Source organism: Pezoporus wallicus, unplaced genomic scaffold, assembly GCF_028554395.1.
Source record: "Pezoporus wallicus isolate ANWC-B61680 ecotype Strahan unplaced genomic scaffold, APGP_CSIRO_Pwel_v1 scaffold_2146, whole genome shotgun sequence".
NCBI classification, from domain to species: domain Eukaryota; kingdom Metazoa; phylum Chordata; class Aves; order Psittaciformes; family Psittacidae; genus Pezoporus; species Pezoporus wallicus.
The window spans coordinates 453794-481085 of NW_026639769.1; the positions used below are offsets into that span (position 1 = coordinate 453794).

General features: G+C 42.7%; 1 protein-coding gene across 6 annotated transcripts; it reads right to left on the reverse strand.

The window, feature by feature from the left end:
* Window positions 1-459: 459 nt before the first annotated feature.
* On the reverse strand, window positions 460-27292 carry ZFYVE1 (zinc finger FYVE-type containing 1). Of its 6 annotated transcripts, XR_008973009.1 has the most exons (14): window positions 26816-27292; window positions 26056-26276; window positions 25383-25915; window positions 11621-12125; window positions 9901-10115; window positions 7163-7269; window positions 6108-6216; window positions 5442-5539; window positions 5221-5338; window positions 4685-4855; window positions 3837-4017; window positions 3208-3321; window positions 2857-3097; window positions 1883-2115 (listed from the first exon to the last, which is right to left on the reverse strand). XR_008973009.1 is itself a non-coding variant. In XM_057416165.1 (13 exons), the coding sequence occupies exons 3-13, from the start codon at window positions 25872-25874 to the stop codon at window positions 1883-1885; spliced, it is 2343 nt and encodes a 780-aa protein (XP_057272148.1). In that variant the 5' UTR covers window positions 25875-25915; window positions 26056-26276; window positions 26816-27290; the 3' UTR covers window positions 460-1882. The 6 variants fall into 6 exon arrangements, 5 of the variants coding, with proteins under 5 accessions (XP_057272148.1, XP_057272149.1, XP_057272151.1 ...); XM_057416165.1 differs by lacking the exon at window positions 2857-3097 and having other exon boundaries at window positions 460-2115; window positions 26816-27290; XM_057416166.1 differs by lacking the exon at window positions 2857-3097 and having other exon boundaries at window positions 460-2115; window positions 25383-25920; window positions 26816-27290.

The window sequence follows — 27292 nt, forward strand, 5'->3', positions numbered from 1 at the left end:
AAAGTCAGACAAGTTGTTGAAACAGATGCCAAAGATTTTATACAAGGAATGTCATGGCTGCTTTCTCTTTGTGCATTAACATGGTAGTAAAGCTACATGCATAAAACAGCACACAGGGCACAGCCTAAAGACCAAGAACACATTGCTCACCCGTTAAAAAAATAAAAATACCTCGAAGCACAGAATTATGCTGGATGTGCAGAACGTCTTTTGAGAGAGGATTTCTACCTGCTTGTGCCCTCCCTCAGGCAACTGTCAGTTTATGGCAGACTTTGCTTACAAGAACATTAGACAGCCCCCAGTGAACTCAGCCAGTTCCGAAGGTGTCCTGAAACATCTTCTAAGTCTACTTCCATGTGTAGGCTGGATGTAACTGCAAGGGGGCAATCACTCTGTATGTTCTTTCAGAGACAAAGTGAGAACCACTCATTACAAGGAAAAAGTCAGTACGCATGTTCAGAAGATAAAGTCTTTTATAGCAGTTAATTTAATAATACAGTCCTAAACCAGGATGTTCGGCACTCATCTACACAAGAGCACATGTAATAAGCTGGGGAAAAAAATACCACAGTTCCAGGACATTGCATCACACTCCAGCCACTCCAAGAGGAGACAATTCTCATGCGGTAGAAAAATTCTTGTCTGCGTAAGCCAAGAAGGGAGAATTTTAGGTAGTTTAATCCACAACAGTCTCTTACTTCTTATAACTGGAACCACAAATCCACAGTACAAGACACCATTAGTTAGGTTAAGTGGTGCTTATAATAAAATCAGTGAATTCATTGCAGTCCTCTAATAAAAGGATGAAGTCCTGTGAGTGCCAGTTGCTAGGAGCAAAGAAGAAAGATTCCCATCTTCCAGGTGGATTTGTAAGTTCATATTATTAGAAAAAAGATGAGTCAAATCTGTGTAGTTTCTTTGCAACCACGTCTGAGAACACAGAGGCGCCAGAGACTATGGGATCACTTAAAAAGTCAGGGAAAACAAAAGTCATCACAATTCAAACAACTCAAACTTTGTATATCAGAATTGCCAACAAAACTTGTTCTCTTGTTCTGCTCTGGACAAAACTTTTAACTGCAACAAGCTGGCAGAGAAAATTGAAAACACCTGAGTACATGAGAACATTGCCAGGGAGAGCAAGACCCTGCTACCTTTTGATCTGGTATTGAAGTTGAGAAGACAAAAGCAGAATGCTTTGCCTTGTGCCGTATGATTTGCTCTCCTTTCAGAGCTCTACTGGTCTCTACTCCAAACTTGATACCTCTTGCACTGCAAGACCACTGCTCATATCACAGTTCACACAAACTTGCTAATGAATCTGGGTTTCTGGATTAATTCCATGGCCAGAATTACAGCACCTCCAGGTATAAGGTATCATTCATACATCAACACTGGAGATTTCCTGGCAGCACAGAATCCAAACCTTCCTCACAGGACATTGTGATCAGTAAGACGTTCCAAAGAAAGAATCAGAAGGCCATATGTCTGATCCAATATAGTAAGGAACACCATCCATCATCTGAACTAGGAATACTCAAAGCTTCATTAGCCAACCGTATTCTTAATATACTAAATTAGACATAGTTGATATATATATAGATATCTATTTTTTTTTAATTAGAATAAAATATACTGGATTTTTGTTTGTTCATTTATAAGGGAGCTCCCTCCCTTCTCCAGTTAATTTGAAATTAAAACCTAGAGGTTGAACATAAGCTCATTCCCAGCGTTCCAAGATGGATATAGCACAAGAGGAGGCCAGAAACTGGAAACATGCACTCTGGCTGCAACAGGTTAAGAGGTGAAAGGGAGACCAGATATTTTCATTTGTAACCCTGAGAACATAAGGAATTGCAAAGATCAGGAGAAGAGCCTGGGGTTAAAGGTCACCAGGCTTTTTATTGCAGTTAAAGCAAACTCGGACTGGATGATCCCATCCACGAGAGGGAACTGCTCTGCGATCATGTGAGCATTCATCACAGAACCCCTGGCCACAGGCCCGACAGTGGTGCTTGGAGAGTTTGATACTGAATTCCTTCCGGCAGTTGTGGCAGTGCAGGATTTCATGGTCTGGTACCCAGTATGCAGGTCGGGCAGCATCTTTTACCAGACCTACGGAGGAGGATGTGAGGTTTGAGGTGGGGTGAGAAAGAGGAAGAAGAAAATAATCTGTGAACATGGGCATGTCAAGAATGTACTCCAGTAAAAGCATTCACACACTGCAAGTCACACCACTGACATTAAGGGGAAAAGACCTACTGACAGAATACTCCAGTGCAACAGGTAGCTCTTTAGCCTATTCTGCCATTCTCTAGTATTCTGCCTCTCTTCAAAGGAATAAGATTGTTTCTCCTTAAATGTTGGCATTTCTACCTTACTCACACTCTTCCAGAGGCTGAGACACTTGCTTTTCCCTACCTTCAGTTTTTGATGTGGCCAAAAAAGCAGACTCACCAAACCAAACGTTCAGAAACACCTATACTGCCTGAACTGACAAATGCATTTATTCTGCCTTTCACTGGATCAGACAACAAACACCCACAAGGGTGATGCCAGGACATCCATAGGCAAAGCAGTGGAACAATGATCTGTGCCATAAGTAGGCAGTCCAGTCTGACGACAGAAGATTCAAATGCAAACAAAGTGTTTGCTGACATACCTGCACTGCTACTCAGCACCTGAAAAAGCAAATGTTCACTGTACTAAGCTCATCACTAAAGATCACATTACTTCCTTATAATTACCAACCTGGATAGCTTCACATTCTCAGCCCTCCCTTGCAGAAGTACCAAGTGCCAGAGAATCCAAGAACACACTTAAAAGGCACTCAGCATCTCTGGAAGAAAACCAAACCTGATAAAATGCTTCTTAATTAGCCAGTCTTCAGGGAACTCCAGCTGGCAGGTTACTGCAGCGATGCATCAGGGAACATGAATTACTCACAGCTTGGTGCACACAGATTTGCACAACAGGGAGGAAAGAGAAGGTGTGAACTGAGGAAAGTGCTGAAAACCAAGAGGAAACATCAAGCGAGAGAAGTCAGAGGGCTGTAGAACTCTCAACCAGCAGAGGTATGTGCAGCAGAGGTGCCAGCCTGTCACACAAACACTTGAAGTTTAATCAGAAGGTTTGCTCTGTGAAAACAAAAATGCCTCTAGACAAAAAGAAAAATTAAACAATCCACCGGAAGAGAACAGAGCTCACCTAAGGGAATGTCCATGGCTGTCACCACCGCTCCAAGAGTGTTCTGCACAGCTTCCCCCACCTTCCTGGCAATAAGAGTCCCACCTTCCTCATCTGAAGGCAGCTCAGCTACATCTGCATGACACAAGTGTAGAGGGCTCAACACCTAAGGCCAGCACAATTTCTGCCAAGTTTCAGTTAATTTACATTATCAAAAAACAGCAGCAAACCCAACAGGGAGCTTGGAGCCTCTCCTCAGCCTTTATCTCCTACACCCCAAATCCTGGATTGAAGAGTTTTCACTTTCTTTTCAGCAATAATGGACAAAATACACAGCTTGCTGAAATAGCAGCATCCCTGCTCTGCTGCTAGCTCCACACCATCAATCAGCAGGTACTGGAAAAACAAAGATCCAGTTAGACAGTAATTTTATTAGGGGGTCAGATACCTGCTACCTCATTGCAAGGGCCATCTTCCTGTCAAAACACATTGAGCTCTTGAGCTTCCCTATTAAAATTTCTATGCCAAAGCCCATTTTGAACAACACTGCCTAGACCCAGTGGGAATGGTTAGGATCCAGAAGCCAAGGACAAAGACTTCAGACTAACAATTGCCCAAGGATAATTCTGTCACAATCAAGTCAAAATTACCTAACTGGATGCCCCTGTTTTCATAGCAGTTGTCACACACACGCACTGGTGCTGGTCCCCAGCCTCGCTCAGGCACTGGACGGGTCTTAGAAGAACAGCCATCACAGAAGCCCTCTCCACAGGCCCGGCAGTGATGTTTAGTGTCGTTATCTTTAAAAGGAGCGTTGCACTTATTACAACTCTAATCAGAACAAAATATAGAGAAAAACCTGTTAGTCTGATCTTCCTTATTAGAAAAACAGACAGCAGAATCTCAAAATGGCAAGATTGGACTGAAATTGTGAAAAATATAGTTACACCCAAGACTTGGAAGCTAACAGCCCAAAAATTTTATCCCAGGGAAATGATTCAGACAGGTACAATGGTTAGGTCAATAGATAGCTATAACCCCTTCCTTCAAAATCACAAATAATTACAACCACATCATGAAGAGTTGAATGGCATTTGATCTTTGGGGGGTAAGAATTCAGAAGGCAGTTTTTGTTGAAAAAGTATGTGTTTCCTGCAAAACACAGGGAATCCTTTTCTAGTTAAATTGTTGGGGCCAGCTTTCTGCATCTGGTATGAAACCAGAATTTAATCTCCACACCTATAAAACCAGTACTATCAACTGCAGTAGCCAGATTCAAGATGTTGATTCTTTGCTTTGAAGAGTAAATTCATGCAAGCCAGGATCTTCTGCAATACTGATGGGAGAGGAGCTCAACAGAAAGTAGGGAGAAACAGTCTCAGGCTTGCTGCAATAAAACAAACAGCATTTGGACTCTGCAAAATACCAAATTACTGAAAGGGTGAGGAAAAGGGATTTTATCTATGCAAAAATTTTCTCTACAGCAGCTGCTATTTACCAGGATCTGAGAGTTGGGTCTCCAGTAAGCTGGGGCAATCTGGTCTGTCAACCAGGAAGTCACAGCTTTTGTGGGTCCCAGGCTAAGTTCAGATACTGATTGTGCCATGAAATTCATGCCATCCAACAAACGCTGGGCTGCATTGTTGTTGTCTTTCAGAAATCCGTCAGTCTGTAATGAAACTGGTATTAATTTGAAAATAAAACCAGGGAAAACTCATTCTTTTAGATACAGATAGCTCTGCAACCCACTGCTCCTGTTAAACTGGAAGGCAAACAGGAGAAAAAATTCACCAGCCCTGCTTTGAAACACAGGGGTAGGTTTTACTGGTGTAAGATTCACACAACACATGAAGTGTTCATAAACTGACAAATTAGCTATTTCAAGACAGCCAAAAGATGACAGAAGACTTTCGAGGAGGAGGAACCAGCTGTAATGAAAGCCAACCCATTTTCTCCATCAATGTCCTGAAGAATCATCATTAACATATGCATGACTGCACACATACACAAAGACTATCCAGTAACCAGACATACCCCTGGCCAGACATGCTCAATTTCTGTTCTCACTACAGTGTTCACAGGATCTTGATTGCCAAACCAGTACTGTCGGCTGCGGTACACCACCCCACAGTTGGGGCACTCAATCACGTACCTGCAGAAGGAAAAGAGGGGTTACCTCAGTGAGATACAGGAAGTCCAGTACACCAGGCAGCATAGAGACAACAGAGCAGAGAGCTCTTAGCTGCAGAACTCACCCTGACCAAGCATACTTGGCAAGGCCCAGCCAAGGGGAGTCAGTGGAAGCAGAAGTTTTTGGCACCACGCTGACTTCCATCCCTCGTTCATAACAGGCCTACAACATAATGGATCGATAAAACTTCACTTTTGGGACTCCCAGGCTCCAGGTCTTACAGATGTTTGGCCATATAAAACACATAATCAACATACAGTGGTCTCCACAGCAAAGGAGAGCACTAATCAGAACTGATTTAAAAGCAAAACTAAACCAAACCCACTACCAATAATGACATCAAGAAAATACTCCTACAATAAAAACCATGATAGTGGCTGAAACTTTTCCTGTCTCCCACACACATCCTTCAGAAAAACTGGCTAATACCAAGCAATGGGCATAAGCAAATAACTATAATCACATCACATACATAGAAGGTCAACATCCCGTAGGTTGAGAGCAGCTGGATTCACTATTTAGCTAGCAAATGACACAGCACACAGAGGTGATGACCTCTCCAAGCAAAAATACAAGTTCAGTGGAGATCAGTTTTTCTTGTAAAGGCCATAAGCACCTCTCCTATTTGAAAAAATGCAAGAAAACAGGCACATGCCTGTGATACTCCTCATTTACTGGACCATTCTTTCCTTCTCCATTCTCCAGACCTTATCCTTGCATCACTACTCACCTTGCAAGTATAGACTCTGTTATCATACTGGTGAGAATATCTGCACCGACTTTTGGATTCATGAGGGACTCCTTCCTTTGCATGGTTCATGCTCTTCTTGCAGCCACACCTGAATATGCGAAAGCAAACCATGCGCTGATGCTGTTAAATACTGGACAGATGTCACCAAGAGGTCATGTTACTATCTTGCATTTGTATAGACGTCTTAACCCCAAAGCATTTTCACAACTGTTCATACAGCAATGACATCACTGAAAGACAGGCTCTTTGGAAGGAGATGGAACAACTGTTTCCCAGTAAAAGCAGCACTACACAACTCTTCAGTGCAGGATATGACCACTGTAGCCAATTTGAGTTTCACAGAGAATTTTAGGAAAGGACTAACCAAGTTTGGAAATCAACCAGGACAGAGTTAACACTGCAGCCTTTGCAAGGAGCTGCTAGAAATTCTCCAACGAGCATAGAAAAGAAAGAAAATAGCACTGTATCACATCTGAGAGAAAATGTTTCTAGAAGCATAGCCATAACACCATGCTGCTATAGTACCTCACAGACTCAGAGCACTGACTGCCATATATATACTGCCCAATCTTTGGGGTCTTCCCAGGGAGCTACAAGCCAAGCTCCAATCAAACCTGGAGCTCCACTCAGATCTAGACACTGAACACAGCCCAGGTCCATGATGTGTGCTTTAGGATTATTATACTGTTTAGGCAATAAAAATGGCAGGAAAAATAATGATAGGAAATTTCAGGGTATTTTTTAGACATACTTTCTTCCTGTCCTATGTGCAGTGGGGAAAAGATATGGGCAGAACAGGTTTGTAGCCATACAGAAGAAAAGAGTAGGCAAAGACTATGCATCCAGCAGGGATACAGCAATAACAGTTGTCCAGTTCACATAAGTGGAATTTCAAGTTAATTCTGCCTGGAAGTACTCGCTGATGATAAGTGATGTCAGGTGTTAAGATGCCATGGAAACTTTACATTCTGTGGCTGCAGGCCAGGACAGCACTATCTTTTAGAAGGATGAGGGTACATTTCTCATCTACTTACCCACAGCTGAGGCACACAGAGGAGCATGTGAAATACTCATCTGGAAAGAAAGAGCTGTGAGCCATCTGGTCATCAGGGATCTCCCCACTGAATCGGTCACTTAGAGCCTGTCAAACAGAAAAGAGTGAAGTGGTAACTGACTGAAAGCAACGCAGATATTTTCTGAAAGCTTTTCCAAGCAAAAGCATGGGTTCCTCCACCAGAGGGAGAGGCAGAGACAGCATGCAGCTAACAAATGGCTTACTAACATGGAACCAAGGCAAGGATTAGAAATCATGCAAGACAACAATCTTGCACTTCTAAGAAAGTGACCTGAATGCTTGTACAATACTTTCTCCTCCTGCCCCCTACTTTGAATTTTATAGTAGAAACAGATAATGGAAAATTGCATCCACCTCTGTGCATGCAACCCATGCCCAAAATAGCAGGTGCTAAAAAGGCTTTGCATTCTGGAAACCTCTAGAATGAAACCCACAGACCCATTTCTTACAGTACAAGAGGACATATGCTTTGCCCCTCAGTGCTGCCCTGAGCTTTCTTCTGGTGTTTTGAACACTTGCTCTTTTCTGGCTGCCTTTCTTTCCCTTCCTTCCTCTCCCCTCCCAGGGAGTGTGTGTGGGGTGGCATCTCTGCTGCCGAACAAGGGTTGACTGCACATACACACAGATGTGCATATGTCTCTTATCACAGCTGCCCTCAGATAAGATCTCTAAGTAGACATCTGATCTCACAGAATTTCAAGGAAATTAGCTTTAAGATCTCTTTCAAGCTTGACTGATGCTGGTTAATGGGTTCAAAAGTTAAAGAAGATGAACATTGATCAGTAGCAAACCTTGTGTCTTCAGTAAGGGAAGCAAAAAAGTTAATGTGTAATCGGTAGTGATGTGAACACAGCAACCACTTTACTGGACATAGTTTAAGTATACTAGCAACTGTATCTGAAATTGGATTACCTGACTGGCAGGCTTGAGAGCTAGGCCCCTGCAAACCTCATGAAGTTCAACAAGGCCAAGTGCAAGGTCCCGCCCCTGTGTTGGGACAATCCCAAGCACAAACACAGGCTGGGCAGAGAATGGCTTGAGAGCACTCCTGAAGAGGAGGACTTGGGGGTGCCGTTGGATGAGAAGCATAATATAACCCGGCAATGTGTGCTCACAGCCCAGAAAGCCAATCTTATGCTGGGCTGCATCAAAAGACATGTGCCCAGCAGGTCAAGGGAGGTGATCCTGCCCCTCTCTTTCTCTCATGAGACCCACCCCCCGCCCCAGAAGTCCTGTGTTCAGCTCTGGGATCTCCAACACAAGATGGATGAGAACCTGTTGGAGCAAGTCCAGAGGAGGCCACAAAGACGCTCAGAGGGCTGGAGCATCTCTGCTCTGGAGACAGGCTGAGAAAGCTGAAGCCTGTTCAGCCTGGAGAAGAAAAGGCTCTAGGGAGACCTTAGAGCCCCTTCTGGTGCCTAAAGGGGCTGACAATAAATCTGGAGAAGGACTTTTTACAAGGTCAAGTAGCAGGAGGACAAGGGGAAATGGCTTTAAGCTGACAGATGGAAGAGGTAGATTAGACGTTAGAAAGAAATTTTTCCCTGTGAGGTTGCTGAAGCGCTGTCACAGGGTGCCCAGAGAAGCTGTGGCTGCCCCATGCCTGGCAGTGTTCAAGGTCAGGTTGGATGGGGCTTGGAGCAACCTGGTCCAGTGGAAGGTGTCCCTGTCTGTGGCAGGGGTTTGGAACTAAATGATCTTTAAGGTCCCTCTCAAACCAAACCATTCTATGATTCTGAAATTATTGCAATAAAGTCCTAGAACTTATAACTGGAATTAACCACTCCGTCTTCCGTTTTCCTCTTGCTGCCTATCTGCTTCCTAATGCAGGAACTGTGTACATCCACCTGATACTTCCCTCTGTGCTTCAGCTACCCCAATTACAGAGCAGCTGGAATTATCTGTTCCAACAGCTGTGACTAACATCAGAGAAGACTGCTAACACCACCTCCTTCTGAAGATATGCCCCAGCTCTGCCCACCCCTCCCTGATGGGAGCTGTGCTCTTCGGGCCTATGAAAACACAATGCTAATCAGGTAGTGGTAGCAATGTGTGAAGACTGCAGATTTTAAGACCCGAAAAACCTTCTGACATCCTAGCAAGGTGAATGTTCTAAGAAAATCACCAGCTGCTCTCTCCAATTCCTTCTCACTGGCCTTCTGATCTGATGCTGCACCTCTGAAATGATACATCTTTGGCTTGATCCCACCTTGTTTCCTAGCTACCAACACATCTCCTTCCTCTTTTTTTGTCTCCTGGTCTTTGGGTTATACCACCTTCAGGGCCAGGTTTTGCCAACCATTAACTCCCTCCAAGTCTTTGGCATTCCTTTCCCTTGGGCTGAGGTCATCCTTATGAATTTCACCAGTAACTCCTTCTGGGCCTCCTCTTTGTAAATCACTGTCATTAAATGCTTGTCACTCAGTCATCAGTTATTTTTTCCTCCCCAGTCACTTCCTGTTTCAATTTTTTGATTTTGCTCTTCAGAGTCTCTGCTAAGGTGTTTGTTTTAAAATAAAATAACTACCCAGCCCACATGGCTGTTACTCAAAATCATCATCTTCATGGAGGGCAGCTTTATCTCAAGACATTTGCAAGTCTGCATCTCTGGTTCACATGTTCTACCTCTATGAGCTACAACTGACGGTCAGCAACAGTGATACAAATGAAGATTTTGACAAAATCTTCTCCACTTACTTTTAGTGCCTTGTAGATAACCCCAGGCTGTCTAGGTGATCGAGTGGTATTGTTCTCCAGCTGCTGCTCCACAGCTCGCCTAAGTCCAGAGAAATCTGTTGGAGGATTGTATGTCCTTGTTCCCTTGTAGTGGATTGAGCTGAAAGCCTCAGGAAAACAGCTTAGCTTCCGAAACCGATCCTGAATGAGCTTCTCAGGAACCTCAGACGGATGATCTACATGTAAGAGTATCAGTGAGTATATAAACAACTGATTGCCTAAAATAATACTTAAATTGCACAGTGCTTTCAATATGCAACACAATGCTAATTTTCCTAATTAAACCTTCTAGTACATCTGGAATGCAGTTGTTACATTTTACATGAAGGAAAAGAAACAGTTTCCAAAAGCAGTCTGTTTCACAGCCTTAGACGGTAAGTTCCACAAAGTAAAACCAAAAATTTCAAAGTTTGGATACACAGATACCCAGAATAAGAAGCAATTTATGACATAAGGAAACTCCATTTCAGCACACTTCTTAGCTCTTCTCACCAGACCACAATCTGGTATAACTAGTGCTGATAAGTGGAGGACATGAACCTTAGATGGGCTGCTTATTCTCCATGCTAACCCTGTACAAGGAAGACTGAGCATCTATCAACCCTTTGTACATAGCGAAGCACATCAGGTCACTTCACTTCAGTGACCTGATGTGACCAGTGAAGAACTGGTCATATCCAGTCAGACTCCATAGAGCTCAAGATTTCACTGGTAAGAGAAGCCAAAATGAGAGTGTGGGCCAGCAAGGAGCTACTATGGTACTTTTTACACAGCAGAAGACTCACAGATGTTCACTGAGAGCAGGACTGAGCCTCAGCCACTGCAGGCCAGTTTAGTAGGGCTTTTGCTCATCAAAGCATCAGAAATGGGCAGAATGAAAAAAGGTTTCATCATGCCTTTTGAAAAATGGAAAAAAGGCGCCAGGAAAAGAAATTCAGGTCCCTGTATAGACAAAACTGAATTGTGCTGTGAGTTGCTCAGGTCAGTGCATTTCAAAACTCAGACATACAAATAAAATACATAATTTAAGTATGCAAAACCCAATATGCAGGAGCCAAGTTAAAACTACTAGTGAAGAACACTGAAAGCAAGAGGAATAATACTGTGCCAGGCCTGCAACTTTGGCCATATCTGATACTCATACAGAGAAAAATGGTGTTGAGCCACCAGCTCTGTGCCACAATTTCAGTCTCAACTTCATGTAAGCCTCAGAACAAGGCTGGTTCACAGAATTTAAGAGAATGAAAGCACCGTAAGTATCATCAATTTCATTATTCTTGCTCATCCTAGTTTCTATATAGAGTTTTATTTTAGTTCTCTTGCAACAGGATACTCCATATCCCAGCCAAAATCCAAGGGCATCTCAAGTTTTCACCTTCATCTGCCATACCACCCATACTCATAATCCTGTTGGATGACCTCTCCCATGGCTGGCAGAACTCCCATCATCACTAGTCAGTGCCGGTGTCCACCTGGCTAAGATCATTATTTTAGCTCATCTGGGGTACTCAGACCACCATCAGGGAATGCTCTGCTATTTTCACAGCCTGGCTCCCAACTGGAACAAGTGAAAGCAAAACCCAAACCACATCTTTTACACAGTACTAAAGAACACTGAGTATTTAATGCAACCTGACAATTTATAGATAGTATTTAGCACACTGTAATTCTGCCTACTCACCAGAGCCCAGCAGCTTGGTGTACACAGTCTCATGAAAGATGATGACACCTGGACCCAAAGTTGACAGAGGAACATCGAGGCCACAGCGGGCTGTGGTAGCTTTTAGCTCCTTGGTGAAATGTTTTAAATAAGCCTCCGAGGCATCACCAAGGAATTTGAAGAGATCATTGTGGAGCCTGTCAGCACGAGTACGGTAGATGATGAGGTCAGAGATCGCCAAGACCTTCAGCAGGAGTCGTGTTCTCTGGCTCAGGTTCACAGTGGCCCCCAGGAGGCCCTCTGTATCAATTACCACCACTTTGCAGACAGGGTCATAGGCTGCCCAGACTCCAACTGTGCAAGACTCTTGGGCTGGAGATGTCTTGAAGACTTCCCGGCCATAGAAGAAAGTGTGGTTAAGGGTGTGAGACTTGCCATCCCCTGTGTTCCCAAAGATGGACACTACCTTTAGATGCTGGTCAGGACTGCAGTCCAGTTTCTTAATAAAGTCTTCTTCATTCCTTACCTTCCAAAAATAAATTAAAAAAAAAGAAAAAAAAAATATTATAACTACGCAATTGGAGCAGACAAAACTGAAAACAGCTTGTTTCAGGATTCGTAAGATGAATGGGAGTGATTAATTCCTGTTCAGAATTCATCATAAGTTTTTGAAGCACCAAGACGTTCAAAGCAAAATTCTAGAAAGCAGTTTCATAACGCACACATCAATGGGACTTAAGCTATTCCATCATGTGGCTTTTTTGGAAGCTATGCCTCACCCATCTAGTGAAACCTTCTGTACCTACCTCACCTCATTCCCTGAGGCAATTGTTTCAGAGAAGGGAGCACAACCCTACTTCCAAGTCTGCCAGAACAGCTACTTGGAGCATAGCAGACACTCTCAGCAGAATTGCTCTCCTGGCAAGCAAAACAGAGGAGTGCTTTTGTCACCTTAGCTTGCCTCATCCACAGAGACTAAGAGTCTACCTCGATTTAGGGAGAGGAAGCTCCTCCATACAGCTGTGCTGCACCTACCCAAAGCCAGGGGCTCCCAGACAAAACCTGTCCTGCTGCCACTGCTCTCCAGCTGACAGATCCTTTAGCTGGAACGAGGGGCAGAGAATTAAAAAGCAAAGTTGTGCACTGGAGCCAAGTGGTTGGAGCTGGACAAACTGGCTTTTACAGAAGTGCCACAACTGCCCCAGTGACCCATTTCATAACTTATGATATTGTGCTTTCATTAAACATAAAATAAAATGAAAATACAAAATACACACACACAAACCCAAAAGAAAGTAGACAGCTTTCAGCAGGTAACTTCTCTTTGGCTCCAAACAGATTGAGTGACAAGTATCATGCTACTTAGGTTAGAGAACAGGGCATTTTCTGTTCAGATACTAGAGCAAGAGGGAACAGAGAAACAAGCAATGAGTTTAAGGCTCTGTACAAGAGCCTGCCCTTGGCTTTCAAAGGTTTCATGCTCCTGGCTATGGTTATCACTTGCTTCTTCTAACATGTTAAGTGACGGAAGAAAAGGACAGAGGTACTTTTCAAGAAAGATTACATTCACTCCTCCATCATGATTCCCTCCACAAGGAATCCCCATCAGCAAAGCAGCATGGCTTTCACCCCCTCTCAACTTGTGGAAGCTCCTTAGCTCTTTCCCCTCCACAAGTACAGTTAGAAGGTCTCATGATACATGATCCACAGAAGACATGACGTAATAAAAGGCTTCTTTGAACATGTTTATTCTTAGATCAGCGAATTAGTTTAAGGCTCAGCCAGCCCTGTTTGCTCTGGCTGAATCTATCAGCAGCAGATAGACTTTGAAGGAAAATAAAAAAAAGCCAGTGTGCCAAAAATAATAATAAAAAAAAAAAACAACAACAACCAAAACAAACCAGTTTGCCAGATTGTGGTTGGGAACAGCATTCAGAAAGAAAAACTGAGGATGTGGAGCTGCAGTAGCTTCTCACAGACTCAAAACATTCCAGGCAGCCTCATAGGGTGGAAGAAAACAGGAAACAAATCAAAATGCTATCAACAGGCTATTTTCTGTTGTCTGTGGGAGACCATCAAGATACACTCAAGTTACAGGTGCACAAGAAAGGGTCATTTTTTTTGGTAGCTGTGATTATAAGCTTATCATCAGAAGGTAGTTTAGATGACAGATAAAACTTCTTTTGGTGTCCCTGAAGATGTATCTGTGCATGAAAAGAAGTTCTTGGTTCATGGGACAGCTCCTAAAAGCATTCACAATTTGATAACATAATAATGTTATGTGTATGTAAGCAAAAAGGGATATGATAACTTCTCCAGATTGTTTTAACTCCCACCTTTCAAACTTCTTACCATAAGGGTGGCAGACACTCTTTGCTGCAATCAGTGGTTATGCACTCCCTGTACAGCACAAAGAAGTATTCAGTCTTCAAACAGCTGCTTAAGTATTGGAAGGTCAACTAAGAACTAAGGTCTTTTAGACAGCACTGGTTACTTTTCTGGTAATAGTTTCAGAGAGTTTGTGGAAGAGGCTGAGTCTTTACTGTCAGACACAAAGGACAACAGCGACAAGTGTAGTTTTGCAATGCCTTCCCACCAATAAGAAACAACTTATACAAACTGTACTGCAGCTGAAATTGTCCCAGTCTGAGCTAATGCAAATGTCCACATCACCAGCCTTCTTTGCATTCAATGTACTTTAACAACTGCTGGTGCCAGGGCAACTTACTGTGGGAAAAGGGCTGAATTGCTGAGCCAGACAGAAAAGTTGGTTCCAGATCAATAATCCAGATCACTTCAGCAGAGAAGTTACACTGAATATCAAATCAGACACCCAAAGCACTGAGCTACTGCCACCTTCTACAGCTCTAGGCTCCTTCAGACTTCCTTGCAGGACAGAACTCAGGTACAATTCAGACAAGAAAGTTGCCCAGGAGCACAAGAATGTTCTGAAGTCCAGCTAATCCAATGGTGTGCCTTACAGGACTCAGTGACAAATAAGAAAGAACTTAGACATGAAACAAGTAACATTTTCTAGCATGCTTTACCAGCTCCTAGGAGTCAGATGTCAAAGGACTTCCCAAGCAGCTGTTGCGCATAGATGTTCATGTCAGGTAGAGAACATCAGTAGATCTATCCTCTGGGACTCTAAGCCCTTTGTGAATCTAGACATAGTTTTGGATCCTGCAACATCCTATTGCAATGAATTCCATATGGGGAGGAGGGAAGAAACAAAAATCTCCAAACCAATACAACTGGAAAAAAGAACACCTTTTGTTAAATACGCTCATATGCCATTAGATATTCCTTGCTCTCATGCACTTGTCTTCTTTAATCACTGCTTAGCACAAGCACAATACTCTCAAAGAAACACTCACTCACAACCATCCCTATACCAAGAATTAAATTTATTTCCCTTGAGCTAGTTCCTTTAAGACATTTAAAGTCAGCATGTGTGTAGTGTCAAAGTACTAATTCCCATTGGGCTCAAGTCCCACTTCTCTGTTTTGCTTCCCTTCTCTTCATGCAGAAAAAAAAAATTGCAGGGTACCACCTTCTGCTGCATGTGTGAAGGATTCATGCTTCCATAGCCGTTTCTACTCCCATGCTGCCCAAGACCTCCACATCTCTGACATGAACAGTAGAGGGTAAATATGAAACTTTCCTTAAATTGCACAGCAATGTTAATTAAGAATGAAAACTTTGTATGTCTAACCTAAGACAAGAGGGAAATCTCTCCAGACCCTTCTTTATTTTAACATTTCTAGTATCAGAGACTTATTTACACGTTTATTACAGCTCTTAGAAGATTTTCTTCTAGAAAGAATAGCTTTTACTCCATCATAGGTTAGAATCCTGGTTAGCCTTCTTTTATAGTTTTAACTACAATTCTGTTAGCAACTGTCATCCAGTCCCACCAATGCAGTCACTCCATCCAAGCTGAGCTGAGTTGAAGATGAAGGTCTTCAGCAAGAAACCAAGGAAATTTACAGCTAAAGTCCTCTCCAAGGAGGACACAAAAACTCATACCATACTGCCATTTACACCTGAAGCCTGTCACCCATACTTGGAAATCTATTATACCTAACATAACAAGTTTCCTAGATCCAAGACGCAATAAATGTAGAATTGTTTAGGAAAAGACAAGAAACAAGAACTGCCAAAACGACATTTCTGCCTATGAATTTCTTGGAAACAGTATTATTAAAACAATAACATGTTAAAAGCTTAGAAACAAAACCCATAACATAGAACTAAGTTTCCAATGACCTGTACTCATCTGTCATTAAATCTGCCTCCAGGCAAAAAAAAACACACTAAGAGAATGAGACATTTTTACCACAGCTTTCTCCTTTTAAACCTCTTTATAAATCCTCTAGGCTTGCTGATATTCATGGAAGCAATGCACAAAGTCAGAGCTGTGCCATGACGACACAATAGCTCAAAACAAAAATCAAGCGTGCTTGGCATAGTAGTCAGAGTGCCTTTATTAGCTAGTCTTACACTGTCATTTTGACTTACATTGGTACTTTTGTTGTTGCATTTTGAAGTCTTACCCTTTGCTTGCTTTGATTTTAACAGAGTATTTTAGCAATTAAAATACATTTTCTGCAATCAAGGAAGATGTCATCATATAAATAATTAAATTTGAGTCATTAGGCTTGTCTAACAACCAGCATACAACAATACCTTTTGATACACAACCACTTAATCAATAGAGGATATAAATTTCACACATTTCTCAATGAATGGAAAAACAAACCATAAGGTTCTTAACAGCATATCCAAATATATACCAGCATAAAACTGTGAACAGCTGAAACAAATCAGCCTTCAAGTACAAGTCGTCAAAACAATCAAGTGGAGGGGGGGGGGGGGGGATTTCCTTAAAGCATTACTTAACATTGCCAATACAAGAAATTCTGCTCTCCATTCAGAAAACAAGAATTCAAACTAACACCTGAGATAAGAGGGAGAAATGGCAAAGAAAGCTAAAAAACATCTGCAACCTTGCAAGTAACCATGAACTTCTAAAACATATAACTGAGATCATTTTAGGTATTTGATCTCAAGGACAAGAGATATCTCAAAGAATCATACCAAACATTAAACCTGGAAACAGATTTGTGAAACATGCCTACCTCAACATACACCAGTTCTTTATGATATATCTTCTAAATTTTGGCAGTTGTGTTTTAATTCTTAAAAAATTAGTTCCTAACCTAAATTCTATAAAACTGAGTTCCTATCTCCAGATCACTCCAGAGTTAGATTCACACAGAAGTCTTACTGGTGCATGCCTAAAGCCCCAGGTCCTACCATTAGGTCATTAGTCAGAATTTCAATGTACACTGAAAACAAACAAGAGAGAAACCTATAAAGCAGATTTCTTCCTCTAACTATAGCCTGTAAGACAAATTTGAGAACAACCTACACCACAGTACAGTGGTGCCACCAAAATTCACATCTCTGCAGAGCTCTTCACAATCACTCCCAGAAAAGCAGTGCATGAGCACAAGTGTAGCTGGCTTAAGCCAGCAACTCAAGTTCAACAGGCTACTAAAAAAGTACTTGCAAACTTCCTGCTTTTGCCCCAGCTGAAATTTTTGTTGATACTCCCAAATGTTTTTTGCTTCCAAGTGAGGAAAAGGATTGGGTATCTCCCTGGGAAGAAGAGAAACTCTTCTATGAAACCTATGACATCATTAGAGCTGTGAGAGAGGCCCCGGACTATCATAATTCAAACCCTGCTTTCCACTAAGATTCAGGCTGATAGGGACCTCAGGAGGTCATTGCTCCCTCAAAGCTTTTAGAGGCCTCCAAATGAGGGAGAAGATTTTTATTATAAGCAGGTGCTCAAAAAGAATAAAGGCTGAATTTATAAGTCCAAGCAGCTCTAGTTTCCTACCTTAGTTTTCCTCCTATAAACTTTTGTTTTGCATGACTTTTCATGAAAAATATCATTTATGCCTTTACTTGAGTCTTTCAAACATAACATAAAATCCATAAACCAATTACACAGACATATTTGATGGAGAAATAAATGCCTTTAAATCATAAATTTCTTAAGAAAAAAAAAAGAAAGACTCTAATAACCTTTCTGAAGAAAAAAACTTGTCATCCACTCCACACTGCCACCAAGGCACAGAAGTAAGCTGAGAAGTCATGCCCATACCTGCTACCCAGTAAGCATGCTGGCTGGTGCATGACAGCACACATACTGCTTCTTACCTAAAACACAGATGTGGATAATTGCTGGATAATGGGAGGCAGACATCTCAGAAATGAGACTTCATTCATTCTACTGCTCAAAGAGTTACCTCTTACTATGTAAACATTTTATGGTAGCTTGGGAGAGTTTTCCCAAAAGGGCTCTGTCAATGGATTAACTTATAAAATTGTGTATGTCATACCAATAGTTACAATCTGGTATTCAGGAGTAAGTTACTAATCACCGACCCAGCAAACACTTTTATACATTTATCATTATTGTCCTCAGTAATCTCCTAGATTTCAGCCAAGCTGACAGTGGACATCAGCATTTTCAGGATCAGAGTCCTACAGAGCCTAAAGCCCAGACTGAGTGACCTGACACTGGACGTGAGGAGGGCAAAATAAAAGAAGGGACAAACACACCCTGAGGATTTAAAGTGAGGTTCCAACACTCCTCCTCAGCTCCAGCTAGTTTTGACTTTATTCCCCATGCTGGGTCAGGTCTGGCTCAAACAAAAGAAAGTATTTGTATCAGGGGTGTTTTTCTAACCTGAACTTTTTTGTACCCTTTTATTTGCCTTCACTGCAGTACAACCTATGGGTTCTGTTGAGATTTGTTCTATTACGTTCTGTACACACCCATGAAAATAGTGTCCCTGAACTTGAGTATCTTTTTCAGACCAAAGTTGCCCTGTTCCTTCCCACAGCTCTGCCAAATGAATCTGGGGACAGTATTTACATGGATTTATACAGAGCTTAACAGCACCTACAGGTCTCTGCAATGAAGGGTGGAGGCTGCCCATATCTGAGGCCGATGTTATCTATTACAGGACTCTTTCCTGAGACAGAGATGAGTTAAATCCTGCTTAATAGCCCTAGCCAAAGACAGAGACCCTATTTCAAAGGTTTTAAGATACTAGTGGAAAAAACGTAAGTGGATGGGATGTAATCCAATTTGAGTGGACTTCTTCCTAACACAGGAGGCAATATTGCCTGAAATATTGCTGTTACCAGACAAGTTACCCTTGCAGATGACAGCTGAGTTATATGAAACTGCTGAAAACAGAAGACTAGACAGCCCACTAACCTGTTTGCTAGCTGAAAAACTGCTTTTTCAAGAGCTAAAAACTATTAATAAAGACTTCAAGGTAAATGCAACTTCTGCAAATGAAGAATGTCATCTAACTCTTAAAAAGAACAGTAAAAAATGAAGCATAAATCATTATGCTGTCTCCTAAGTACCTTTCATCTTCCCCATGGATGTTGGCCACAGAGCTACCAATTACCACCCACAAGGTCACAGCTGTAGCAGTAGAGACCATATCCAGGTAAAAAGACTTGCCCAGAAGACACCAAGTCATTCTGTAACTATGAGTCTTCCTCAACACTAAGGCAACTATAATACCTGGACAAACACTACTTTATACTACTGTCCTTGTTAAGAGGGACATTCACAAACTTATTTGTTTTACAGTTCCACTCTTCCTAGACAATAGTTACTCTAGTTATTTTCACAATTGCAGGGTGTTTTGACAGGCAGGTCAAAGGACTGCAAAATTTCAACTTTTAGACAATCCTATAGCAAGGCATTAACAACCCAGGTAAAATAAGTAAAAGGTATCTGCAGCAACATCTGTCTCCCGGTGACCCCTGCAGATGTGAGAAAGTGGAGGAGGTGGAAAGGATAAAAGGGCTGGGGGACAGCAAGCTGTCAGTTCCCGTCTCTTCCTTGAATGCACGCCAAAGCACTCAACATCCTGCTCCTGCTGGCAGCACAAAGGAGCCCAAAAGGACTCACTGGATAAGTGCAAAGAGGGGTACAATGAGGAAGCACTAGAACACCTCTTTATTCCCACCAACCCTATTTAGTCCAGAAACTGAACTAAGTTCAGGAACTCCTTGAATGAAAACAGTGGGTAATTCCAGAGTGGCTTGCTACCAGCTTCTCTCACTTGTGATATGCTCTCCTTTGCTTCTGTATGCGTAGACACTTCAGCATATGGACAAAAGAGACAGGAAGCAAGCAAGAGATTTTACTTTAATTATGGCCCAAGAAAACTGCATCATGAAGAAGGTGCAAGAGCAGTTCCATACAAAAGCAGTATTTGTAAAAGGCTATGTTCAAATTAGCTAAGAGTCAGCCTGAGGCTGTTAAAGGAGCTGTACATTTGTTGAATGGATGGCTGCTCTCCCATCTTCTAAAAATACCCTTCAAAATACTGGTATATGTCCAGTGGAAGAAAGAACGCTCCTAACCAGCAATTGCTAAGACATTTTTCTATGGCTTTATTCCAAGGACAGAAAAACAGTGCACTTGAGCGTAGGAGAGAGAACTGCAAAACTGATAACAAACTGGGATGGGAGGAATATTAAAAACTTGCAAAATAATAACAGAAAAATTCCTAGAGTGTAAGACAGCAAACTCCCAAAAATACCTTGGCAAGAAAACCTCTGAAGCACAAAGAGGAGGAAAACTCATCAATACTACAGGAACAGTGATGACAGGCAGAAATTATGTATCCTGATCCAATAGATCACACTGACCTAAAAAACTTGGCTCCTTCTACATTTCTTCTTCCTCGTTTCCATCCATGACAAATATATCAGCTGTGACTCTTCAGTTTACAGGATATGGACTAAAATTCCCAGAAACACAGCTGACTGTGCTACCCTAAAGCACAAGAACATCAAACATTCCCCCAAAAGCAAGTCAAGTAAGGGTGTCATAGGAACTAGTACTATTTGCTAGACAAATGATTTTCTAATATAGAGGCAAGCTAAAAGAGCTAAGAGATTATGAATTTCTCTTAGGAAAAGAGACATACATTAGCTTGCATTGACTGACAAAGAATATTTGACTAGAAAAAGCACTCCTAGTGACTCTCTATTCTTTCATCCCTGGACTACCTCAACTCAGTAGGTACTAAAGGAAAATCACTAGGTTTACGGTGGAGGTGAGAAAAGCAAAGCTGCTAGCATCCCTAAGGAGTTAACCATGTAACTTTTTAATAAGAGGGGACAGAAGAGGACACATAGACTGTTAGGATGTTAGAAGCTGGGTATTTAACAATTGTATAAAATGGTCTGCATTTAAATAAGGCCTATGGGTCATTCTGTGTCATCTAAACTGCCTGCAAAACATTATATAGATCCTGATCAGTATTTCCTCAGGGAAAGAGTTAATCCTTTAGGAGTCTAGCCCTGCTAGGAGGAATAAAAAAGAACTTTAGAAATAAGGCTACATTTAGGAAACTGAGATATCTATTGGAAAAAAAAAAACAAAAAAACCCTGCTACCTGAAGAAAGGGAGCTCATAGTGGATGTCTCATGGGAGGCCTAGCAGTAAATATGTGCTCCTTTCTACTACATAAAATTACACTGCTGGGGATATTATTTTTGTGACTAGCTAGAGGAAAATCTTTCTTTTCTTCCTGTCTCCTTACTAAAACAGGCTACAAAGTCAGTGCCTTTTATTTTTCTTTGCAGCCCAGAGTTTGGGTAATTTCTTGTGACAGAGCTAATTTCTGGTCAAAGACCAGTGAACTTTTTAAGGCAGACTAATAGCAATCAAGCATGTCCCCTATCTTTGGGGGTCAATGAAACACTTTCTCTGCTTCTATTAAATATATGTGCTGAGTCCTTAATTAGGGCTTTGGACAAATGTTATCATAGAAACCACCAGTGACTCTACAACCAAGTTCTGATCCTGTGGTAAGAACTCTTTAACATCTGCTGCCCAAGATAAAAATACCAAATTGGTTTTATGAGTTGCTAGCATTTCTTCTCCCCTACTTCAGAAGTAGTAGTAAATAGAGTTCACTGTACAACTGATATGTAATTCTGCTTTATGCTATCATAAAGGTGTTGTAAAAAGACAATGCAAAAATGGATACTTGTTCCAGAAACTGCATAAACATAAGTACAGGAGAAAAAGATCAATACAGATGACTGGAAAAGTTCAAGAGACAGTGAGACAGTCTAAGGACTTGAAATAACTATCCTAACCCAAGTCACTTTTTTATTGTTGTATTTTGCTGTGGTTTTCTTAACATGATCTACAAGTATAGGGGACTTTTTAAAAAGAACAATGAATTGACTGTAAGTTCCTAAGGGAAGTGCCTCCTGTGTGCAACGGACAGCACCAGTGACAGCACAATTATGCTTGTTTGAAAATTCAGTTAGAGGTAAGAAAGGAAAGCTGACATCTCGACAGAATAGATCAGGAGATTCAGCTGGGGGACTTACACACATAAAAAAAGAAGGCACATAGCATGTGTCTAACATGGCAAAGAAGAGATGTGGAAGGTGTAATAAGAGCAGTGACAAGACTGAAGCAATTGACTGAGGAAGTAATCCCCATAATATGATTCTGAGATGAGCAAAGAGACAGGCTATGCCAGAGCCAGGTAACAAACAGATGCTGAAATTATCAAGAGCAAACTGATTGAAGTCTCAGCTTCAGATATGCAATAGATAAGACTAAGTTTAATACTGTATAAAGAGAAACTGCATAATACAGTCTGGGAAAAAGGGTCTAAGTTGGGGTTGGATTCCATGAGGAACAACCCCTCTCTGGTTCTTCCACAGACTTGCAGTATGAGCTTGGATTTAACATTTAATAGCATTTTCTTAACGTGAGATAACCAACCTTTTTTTGAAGTGCTCAAATACAGTGCTCCTATGATGAACATCAATGAGAAGCTTGCATTTCACAGATAGGAACTTAAACTACCATCACTTCTCTACTAACAACTGCTTCACAAGTGTTACTTTAAAATGGGACTTTTCCTGACTAAGTGGATTTGAAATAGGCCCAAGAAGACCTCAGCTTTCTGAGCTTATGGTTATGTCTGCAAAGTGCAAAAAGCTTTGAACAGGCCAACCTATCTGTGCAACACAGCACAATGACAATTATGCAAATCTCAGAATCATTACCATAACTGTATTAGCGCAGTGCTGAGCCCAAGCAGAGAATCTCCACCTCTCAGCTAAACTAATTTGTTCAGGCACAGCTCCTTATAGAATCGCTGAACGGTTTGGGTTATAAGGGACCTTAAAGATCATCCAGTTCCAATCCCCTGCCACAGGCAGAGAAACCTTCCACTAGACCAGGTTGCTCAAAGTCCCATCCAACCCGGCCTTGAACACTGTCAGGAATGGGGCAGCCCAGCTTTTCTGGGCAATCTGTGCCAGTGCCTCACCACCCTCACAGTGAATTATGGGTTAAGGTACATTGTTTCTGCATCTGGAACTATCTTGGTCATTACTTACACACTATAATTGTCCTTCAGTTTCAGAGCTACCACCTCCAAGAAGCCAACACAAACAAATGAGATGAAACATAACCACTTAAGCTTAACAACTGCCAAGTTTCAAAGGAAAAAGAAATCTGCCTTGTGTTCCCACCTCACTGAATCACTTTGAAGTTAGTGGTTTGTAAACATATATACATCAGTAATGTAAACATATATGCATCAAGTAATGAGCAAGCACAGAAGAAAAGACTGACGATCACTTTCCTATAGCTAAACTGGCTGTTCAACATTATCAAGAGCTGATGATGCCTTCAGAGCTAGCTAGTCATCTGACAGCCCTCTCTAAATAAAGGTCCTCATGCTCACCAGCAGAAACATCACTGCAATAACAAGCACTCTTCAAGTTCCAGCTCCTAGAAAATATTTTAATTAAAAACTCTCAAACTGCTTCAATACTGGCTGTGAGATGTCACAGAAGTATTCAGCTGTGAGGAAGAGAAGATCACTCCAGATGGAAGAGCTCTGATTCAGCCTCTTGATACAGAAGCAAGTTCATTTTTGGAGAGCTTTTTCAACCCTGTTCTGATCAAATTGCTACAATCTGATAAAAGACCATTGCTGTCCCAATAAGGAAGTTGGCTTTATTGCTCATGACATTTAAATAGCCATGCACTTGCTTGCATAGGGCAGGCAAAAGTCTACCTCAACAAGGCTTACAGACTCATAAATATAAAGGTAACTTAAACCAGCACAACCACACACAGCCAAAGCTTGCGAGCAGGTTTTCAGGACAGCCCTGTTCTAAGGCATTTCAGATATTGCTCCAGAGGCTAGATGAATATTATTCCAAAGTCTGCATCTTACAGCAGTAGTCACATCTGCCACACACTCTAAAGACACGTGCGTGTGCTTAGGGGAGGCATACAAACTTAGGACTGCTACTACACATGAAACTCAATCACTCAGTTTCAAGTCACTAGTATCCTGCATAGTGTTTTCTGCGTCAGTGCATCATAAGGTCTATCATCTTTTCCTTCCTTTCCCCTCCAAAAGCCATGAGAATTTGGCAGTCAGTAAACCTGAACTGACTAAAATGTCACACAAGTTATCCTGCATCTATTCTATACCACAGTTAATTACACTAGTATATATATTATATAACGTACATATGCATTTCTGTATAGTACAGAATAAATACAAGATGCTTAAGTCACATTTGCTTGCAAGGCACGACAGACACGCTGACTGTTACTACAATGCATACAAATAACTAATCAACCAAAAATCAGAATATCATCAGGTTTTTTTACTGCTGGTAGCATGAATATTAAATTAGAGCAACGACATATTGAGTCTTCAGGTGACTACACATTTTCTCTCACTGTCTTCTGAGCAAGGTTTAACATGAACGATGCAAACCTGGAAGCCAGAAGATGAAGCTGAATTTTTAGGCATGTAACTAACCTGCTCTGTGACTTTCATGTTGCTTTTTTTACATCTGTAAAGTATTTTTACATTGTAAAGTGCTTGCACCCACCAAATGCAAGGACCAACTCGAGTTCCTTAACTGCATATACTGAATGCTGGACTCTCTAAAATAATTCTTCCTGAGAAGCTCTTGTTAAGACAACTAGTATTTCTATCATTATTACCAGCAAGCCAACCCCAAATTGATGGCAAATTTCCCCTTTGTTTAGCAAGGGGCTAAAATGGAGTAATATTTGAGACAAGCAAAATAGCTTAACCATGGTGTCTGCAAGACTTGAATGGCACACTTTAGACCCCTATTTTTACTTTCTCCTATTCCTGAAAACCAGATGGATTTAGTAATGCTAGAGGAGGGCAGCAGGGGGCTGTAGGCTTGCATTAGCACTGGTTGGTGCAGTGCTCATTCCGTCATATGGCAGGAGATTGGCTGCCAGCACTCCCATTTGCAGGATACCTACTGCAATACTCTCAGTTTCAGTTTCGTTCAGGAATGATCAGCATCCTGCACAGACAGCTCTTATCTTAGTTGTGTGTGTCTCAGGACAGAGTCAATTCTTTCACTAGCTTTGCTTACCAAGCTCTTAGAAGAGGCTCTTGCCACACATCAAGTTTTAATGAACTTGAACTTCTGAGAAACTCGTAAGCAGGGCTGCTCCAAGGCACTGTGTCTTTTTGGGCCAAGATACTTAGTGCCACTTAACTGGCTGTCCTCATTTTGTTACTGTTGCGGCCAGTTACACTTCAAGTATCAATCACGCATCACTGCAGCCTGTGAAACTAAGGCAGACACTAAAGGATCTTCCCTGTTCAACCACAGAAGTTCTTACCTGAATCTCCTCAGTTTCATCCACCAAGAGAAAACTCACAACTTTCTCTGTCATCTTCCTTCTCTTGGTCTCCTCATCCATCACCTCTTCCTCTTCATGCTCTTGGGCTTTGCCAGCATGGTAGATGGTGACAGGGTGCTTCCTTTTGTTCCCCCCAGCATGTGTTCTCTTCTGACACTCCACGCAGAGGTTGATTTTGCACACCTGGCACCTCACTGCTGCTATCTGTCTTGCCATACTGGCATGCATTATGTTCCCATTGGCGCCTTTGCAGAAGTCACAGAATGGGACATGGCCAGGTCTTATACGGGTCCGTTCGTGGTTCCGTAATTTTTCCGGCTGATGCAGCTCTTCTTCACAACGCTGGCACTGTAGGCTCCTGCACTCATCACACTCAAAGATTGCTTCATCTGTCCCACTGCAAACATAGCTTTCCTGGCACAGGAGTGTCGTGTTCTGTCCTTTCTCTACAGTTTGTGTATGAGCACTCATCTTCAATTTCTTTTAAAGCAATGCTTTTTCCCCTCTTGTTTCTGTTCTGAACAATAATAGGTGTAAAAGTCAGTTGCAAATTTAGTACTTTCACAGGGGAAAGAAACACAACAGGAATGATGTCTGTACTTTATTTTAAATAATTAACAGATGTTTCTTTAAGATTCGTACACTGACCTACCTTCCAGGAAAAGTCTTGTCAAGAACAGATGAAGTTTTCTTTCTCCAAAATAAACTTAAACAACGTGGCTGGCTTCATGTATTGTTATACCCAAATGCTGGTATACATTCTTTTTGTACTTAACTATATAGCGTGTTTCAGCAACAAGAAAAACACCCAGCCTGGTGTACTTCAACACACAGGACAAGTACACCCCTGAAGCAGGGATCGGAGGAAGACAGCTGGCGACACAGAGGCAAAATAAAACATTAGAAATGCACAAGTGCATATACGTGTACACACAACCAGAGGACTGTGTCAATACTAGAAAATTCTCTGCTTTCACTCCCCGGCTAAGCTCCTCCTTCAGAGTTCACAGTATTTATTTGCTGGGAATTTCCTGATGTGCTTCGCTAGGTAAACAAAAATCCGCTCTTTGTGCGCCTCTTCTAGCGACGCTGGATAGCGATCGCCACCGCGGCCGGGCTAACGGATCCTCTCCCCCTCTGTTCCCCTCGCAGTCCCCGGGACTGGCGCCCCAAGGGCCAGCCGCGCACCCGCACGCCCGTCTTTGTCTAGACCTGCTGCCGCGGGGCTGCGCGGGGCCCTCGGCCGCCTCCCTCACCCCTCCGCAGCCTGCACGGAGTCGCTCTCGCAGCTGGCTGGCCCCAGCCACTCCACACACCCGGCGATGACTGGCCGCGCTGGCCCCCGGCACTTGTGGCTCGGGCCGCACCGTGCTTACGCAATGCCGGTGCCCCGCTCCCGTGCCCGCACCTACCTGAGGCTGCGCCCAGCGCGGCACCCGATTATTCCTCACCGGCGGCCCGGAAGGCAGGAGGAAGCCCCCCGGTCTCCTCCTGCTGAGCGGAGGCAGCGGGAGGGGAGCTGCGGCGGGGACCGGGAACAAAGGCGGCGCGGCACGGGGCTATTGTTTACAAGCCGGCGGCCTCCCCGCTTCCCCTTCCTCCCGCCGGCACCCGGTGACTAAGGAGTCGGGTCCCGGCCGCCGCTTCCTCCTCCCCCCCGCCGCCCCCTCCGCTACTGGGGTTGGAGGGGGGGGTGTCCCAGGTCTCCTCCCGCAGCGGCCGGGGCGGCGGCCCGACCATGCAGGCGAAGCTCCCGGCAGGACTGGGCAGGAGCGGGCAGTACCCGCGCCCCTCCGCCCGCTCCCCTCGTTGTCAGCCGGGATCAGCTGATCGCGGGGAACTTCAGGGTTATTTTCTCACCGCGGAGACGGGAAGGCTGCGGCGGCACG